At 46.2% G+C, this 5,982-nt stretch overlaps 1 protein-coding gene across 4 annotated transcripts in view; it reads right to left on the bottom strand.

The window, feature by feature from the left end:
• Nucleotides 1-5,392, bottom strand: part of ACER3 (alkaline ceramidase 3) — a 163,999-nt gene extending 158,607 nt beyond the window's left edge. The window contains exon 1 of one of the 4 annotated variants that reach the window (XM_025357607.1): nucleotides 5,189-5,392. In XM_025357607.1, coding sequence (XP_025213392.1) covers nucleotides 5,189-5,291 — 103 coding nt within the window. In that variant the 5' untranslated portion in view covers nucleotides 5,292-5,392. The remainder of the gene's footprint in view (nucleotides 1-5,188) is intronic. The other 3 variants (XM_025357608.1, XM_025357609.1, XM_025357610.1) reach the window with 3 other exon arrangements.
• Nucleotides 5,393-5,982: the final 590 nt, after the last annotated feature.

The raw sequence follows: 5,982 nt of genomic DNA, 5'->3' as shown, positions 1-5,982 counted from the left end.
GCCTCAAAGTCATACAAAGCAGGGGTTGGAAGTAAAGGATCAAAAAAAAAAAAAAAAAAAAAAAAAAAAAAAAAAAAGATGCTGGGCAAGGTGGCTCACACCTGTAATCCCAGCACTTTGGGAGGCCGAGGCAGGTGAATCACTTGAGGTCAGGAGTTTGAGGCCAGCCTGGCCAACATGGTGAAACCCCATCTCTACTAAAAATACAAAAATTAGCTGCGCATGGTGGCGCACTCCTGTAATCCCAGCTATGTGGGTGGCTGAGGCAAGAGAATTGCTTGAACCCAGGAGGTGGAGGTTGCAGTGAGCCAAGACTGCACCATTGCACTCCAGCCTGGGTGACAGAGCGAGACTTCGTCTCAAAATAAAAATAAAAATAAAAATTTAAGAAAAAAGCAGCCTGAGGAATTCAGAGAAAGCGAAGGCAAACTTATCAACATAAATGAATAAAGTAGTTGTGGTGAAAAGGATAAAGATGTCCCAGGAGAAATGATGCTAACAAAAAAAAAACCTTGTGGCCGGGTGCTGTGGCTCACGCCTGGAATCCCAGCACTTTGGGAGGCTGAGGCAGGTGGATCATGAGGTCAGGAGATCGAGACCCCTGGCTAGCACAGTGAAACCCTGTCTCTACTAAAAATACAAAAAAAAATTAGCCGGGCATGGTGGCATGCGCCTGTAGTCACAGGTACTCAGGAGGCTGAGGCAGCAGAATGGCCTGAACCCGGGAGGCGGAGCTTGCAGTGAGGCAAGATTGTACCACTGCACTCCAGCCTGGGCTACCAAGCGAGACTCCATCTCAAAAACAAAAACAAAAACAAAAAACAACTTTGCATTAAAGGAACTCTCGGAGAGATTTCACAATATTAAAAGTGCAAAGGATAAATTTTGGAAGCTGATACAAATTAGAAAAGAATTCATGAAGGGATAGTACTCATCCCAGCTGGGCATGGTGGCTCATGCCTATAATCCCAACACATTGGGAGGCTGAAATGGGAGGACTGCTTGAGTTCAGGAGTTTGAGACCAGCTTGTGCAACATGGCAAAATCCTGTCTCTACTAAAAATCCAGAAAAAAAAAAAAAATTAGCTGGGCATGGTGGCACACGCCTGTAGTCCCAACTATGGGGTGCTGGGGTGGCAGGATCGCTTGAGCCTGGGAGGTGGAGGCTGCAGTGAGCTCTGATTGTGCCTCTGCACTCCAGCCTAAGCAACAGAGGTAGACCTTGTCTCAAGAAAAACCCCAAAACCTGATGGCCCTCATTAGTGTAGCTGTAGCTGGCTAAAAAAAACCTTTTTTTAATTTAAAAGAAAAAAGACAACTGGGCATGGAGGTTCATGCCTGTAATCCCAGCACTTTGGGAGGCTGAAGCAGGTGGATCACTTGAGGTCAGGAGGTTGAGACCAGCCTGGCCAACATGGTGAAATCCTGTCTCCACTAAAAATACAAAAATTAGCCAGGTGTGGTGGCAAGCACCTGTAATCCCAGCTACTTGGGAAGCTGAGGCAGGAGAACTGCTTGAACCCAGGAGGTGGAGGTTGCAGTGAGCCGAGATAGCGACACTGCATTCCAGCCTCGGCAACAGAGCGAGACTCTACCTCAAAAAAAAAAAAAAACTCATTCCATGAGTTATGTGACAAAAAAGGCAAGCACTGTTTAAATTACTCTTGATAAGTGATCTTTACAAAGAAAAAAGTTTATTTCTCAATGTTTTTAATGTTTTAAACTGTACTAAATAAACATGCTTACTTTTTTCATTTCCCTATATATTCATAACCAACAGTAAGAGAGTTTACAATGTTTGACAAAAAGTTTTAAAGGTCACAGAACAATCATAACTTTTCCCATTGATTATTACCATAGTGTTACCTGGTTTTAACTTGCACAGTCATTTGTATGGTCCCACACTATTATGCAAAGCAAGGACTGCCTGTACCTCTAACTTCTGGCACATCAAGTGGCTTATGATTTCACAATCATAAGGACCTTTTTCCCTGGTCCTTACAATATGTTCAAACAAAAGGAATTTAAACTGATCTTGGCTGATGCTCGGAAGACAGTTTTCAGGTGCTGAAAGTGACTGAGAACCACTGCCATATCTGAATATTCAATTCCCCAAACTCTTCATTATTCCCTAAAATACATATATTCTAATACTGAAAGACAGTTGAAAGATGGTTGAGTAAACTGAATAGTTGTTCAATTTGTCCTTTGTGAGAGCATAGTATTTCATATCTGTCTTCCTTTCTTTTCTAATTCAATATTGAATATAGGGGCAAAACAATGAATGTGTGATAAAAGTAATGATGAAAAGGTAACATGGATAGTAGCTTTAGAGTCAGACCTCAATGTGAATACTATCTCTACATCACTTATTGTAATCTTAGGTAAATTGTTTCTTAGAGCTTCAATGTCCTTATCTTTGAAATGGGGATAATAATACCTTCTTTTTGAAATTACTGCAAAGATCAAAAGAGATAAGATATATGAAGGGCTTAGCAAAGTGTAGTACATAGTGACCACTTAGATAATAGCTATTATTACATTACCTTTAATATTACCATCAATAGTATCATTAATGTAAATACTATCATGATGTTAAAATTGCATTTGCTTTAAACACATATTTTAAATATATTATTATTAATCAGCATATTTTTCAAAGATCAAATTCTCTTAGTCCAAGATATATTATTATAGATACTCATGACTTGCTATGGTAAGATGACTTGACCTCAACTTCCTCCAGATGATTTTCTCCCAAGGTGCATGCGCAAAGGGCTGCCAACATTCACTCATCCTCTTCTTGCAACCCCTCTGATTCCTATGTCAAAACCCTCCCTGCAGTCTGCTCAGAGTTTCCTCTTCTGAGCACATTGAGAAGAAATGTCATTTCCCATTTCTCAGAGCTATCTGCCAGAACACAGTATCTTGCTCTCTCATAGTCCACATGACTTAACTGCCAGTTTTCTCTCTTTGCATTTTTTATTTTATTTTTTTGTAGAAATAGGGTCTAACTCTTGCCCAGGCTGGAGTGCAGTGGCACACAGCTCACAGCAACCCTGAACTCCTGGGCTCAAGTGATCTTCCCACTTCAGTCTCCTAAGTAGCTAGGACTACAGGCACAACCCACCATGCATATCTAATTGTTTTATTTTTTTATGGAGACAGGGTCTCATTATGTTGCCAGGCTGGACTCAAACTCCTGGCTTCAAGCAATACTCCTGCCTTGGCCTCCCAAAATGCTGGGATTACAGGCATGGGCCACGATGCCCAGCCCAGTGTTTTCTTTTGATTTGAATCCAAAACCTTGGTTCTAAACTAAGAGTCATTATTACCTGCATAGACCCATAAAGCTGCAAAGGATCTAAAGACCAACTAAGGCCAGCCCCTTTTCTCAACTAAATAAATTTTTCCTCCAAAAATATTCACGAGTTCATTGAACAATGTCTGATTTAACACTTTCAGTGACAGAATGTCCTCTGTCCCCCAAGCCAACCTTTCCCATATCATTGGTTAGAAGGTTTTTCCTTACATTGAAGTCAACTTTTCCCCATTACAGTTAGTTTCTGCCCATAGGCCCTAATTGCAGATTCTAAATAAATTAAAAAAAATTATTCTATATGATAGCCCATCCAATATTTGAAGACTCTTGAATTCCTCTTTTCCATGTTACACATTTCCAGCACAGAGTGCATGATTTTACGTCTCTTCCCTCGTGGTCATTGTTCTCTGGACCAGGCATGGGCTTGCCAAAGTGATCTAACAACAAACTAACTGGTAAAGTGTTTCCTTTGCCAACATGTGGTTCCCAAGTAATTGCATTACAAATGATCCCTTTGCCCATATTTCTCCATGATTATGTAAAAATAATTAATTTAAACTAATAGTTCAAGAAAAGTGACTCTCAGCCTAAATCATGGTCATAAGAGAATAGTACTAAAGTCCTGAAAACTGCAAAAAGTGTTCTTTTTTTTTTTTTTTGGAAACTTAGCCAATTACCAGAACAGAATAAAGTGGGACCATTTGTTATGATATGCTTGCCTCTTTCCTACAAAGCCAGGCACAGATGCCTGGGAGCAGGACTCAACAATGAGAAGGTTAGCTAAGAAGAGTCACTTCACGTCCTGAGAAGTAGATCCAACTAAAAGAAGGCAGTAATCGTTAGCCAAAGGATGTTCTCTGCACTTTGCCAGAAGCAGGCACCTAAAAGAAGAATCAAATATTGTGATCTCAAAACCTGATTAAATGATAGAAAAAGAAGTGGCAGATTTCTCCTAGCCTCGCAGGAAAAATCGCCCAGGAAAACAGACAGACACACACACAGGCACACAGAACAAGCCCAACCTGACCAGCAGTGCCTGACAGAGCAGCAGCTAAAGAAGAATTCTTAAATCCTCAGAAGGTGCAGTCGGTGGAAGTAGTGTCCTCAGATAACCCCTAACTCCTAGATAGTTGGATACGACAGAATGGATCGGGGACTTTGGTCCTTTGTACTCTTGGCAACCTGGCGGGAGCAGAAGGTACAGACTAGGTGCAAGATGCCTTCGACTCTTGGTGCAAGATGACAGTTGAATAATCACACTCAGAGAGCAGATGACCTCTGGTACTTTTAAGACAACCTGGGGGATAGGGGTGGGATGGTTCAGATCTCAGACTGGTGAAACTGTTTTCTGGAGGTGAGCGAGGAGGTCTAATATTCTAGTGAAAAGGGGAGGGAAAGGCGGTAGAATTCTCACGGATTGGGGGAAAGACGAAGCTAGGAACTGTCCCCTTCTGGTGGTGGCAACAGCAGAGCAGGTGCCCTGGGCCCTCATTCCAAGGGGCAGGGTCTTCCAATCTTCCAGCCTAGCCCCACTCCGCTCTCGGGCGGGAATTCCCATTCCTAACCCGGCTCCTCAGGGTTTCCCCCTTAGGTCCAGTAGGGGCTCCCCACTTCCCACTGCTCTTCTGCCCCCCCAATCCTCAGGCCCCCTTCCTCCCGCCCAGACCCCGGCACTCCTCCCTCTACGCAGTGGACTCCCGGCCCGCTCCTCTCAGCCTCCCGCTGGCCCAGGGCGCCGCATTCCAGCTCCCAGGGCCAGGCCTGGCACCTCCCCTCGCGGCCAGGTTCGCCCTTTGCCTTCCTCACACGGCGTCTTCTCAGCCCGGTGCCCTCTCGCCCCCGCTCCCCGCCTCAGGCCACACTCACAGAACTCGGCGATGTACCACGTCACGGAGTAGTTCTCCTCGCACCAGTCCAGCGTGGAGGTCGTGGGGCCCCAGTAGCCCTCCCGGTCCGCGGCCGGAGCCATCGCGCCGCCGCCACCGCCCAGGCGCTCGGCTCACTGTGCCGGGCTAGGCTGGCGACCAGGCCGGCTCCGGCCCAGCCCGCGCGCTTGCTCGCGCCCCGCCCTGCCCTGCCTCCCCGAGGGGCGGGGCCTGGCGCCGTTACTGACACTGCCCTGAGGGAGGCCCCGCCCACCGGCGCCGCGGGGCCGCGGGGCCGGGCCAGGCCTGACCTGGCGCAAGGCCCACTCGAAGGGCGCCGGCTGGCCCCGCCCCTCTTCCACCTTGGGCGGGGCAGGGACGTGATCCAGGAAGGGGCCGGGGGCCTGGGCTTCCTGGCCCGTGTAGACAAGCCAATGGCCGTAGGTTGGGGCTTCCTGACTTCGCAGAGGCTATTCTGTCAGGATGTGCCAGAGCTTCTATTTGTGTGTGTGTGGTTTGATTTAATCCGGGCGGGGGTGGTGTGTGGTTTGATTTAATCGGGGCGGGGGTGGGATGAATCCTTCTATCAAGCCCTTGCTTGATTAAACCTGTGCAGTGAAGCACCTCTATGTCTTCCATTGAGCCACAGGCCTCAAATGGAGCCCCAAAACAGAGTACCCTCAACCAGTCCCCGCGATTCTCAGGAAATAAACCGTGATTTTCTGATAAAGGTTTAAGTGTCTCTTCGGGACAAAGGGAAAGGGTGAACAACCTAGGACCGACAAAAAAAGAAAA

The sequence above is a fragment of the Theropithecus gelada genome, chromosome 14, assembly GCF_003255815.1.
Source record: "Theropithecus gelada isolate Dixy chromosome 14, Tgel_1.0, whole genome shotgun sequence".
Taxonomy (NCBI): Eukaryota; Metazoa; Chordata; class Mammalia; order Primates; family Cercopithecidae; genus Theropithecus; species Theropithecus gelada.
The sequence above is the reverse complement of the archived record's forward strand: the minus strand, read 5'-3'. Positions and strand labels throughout refer to the sequence as shown.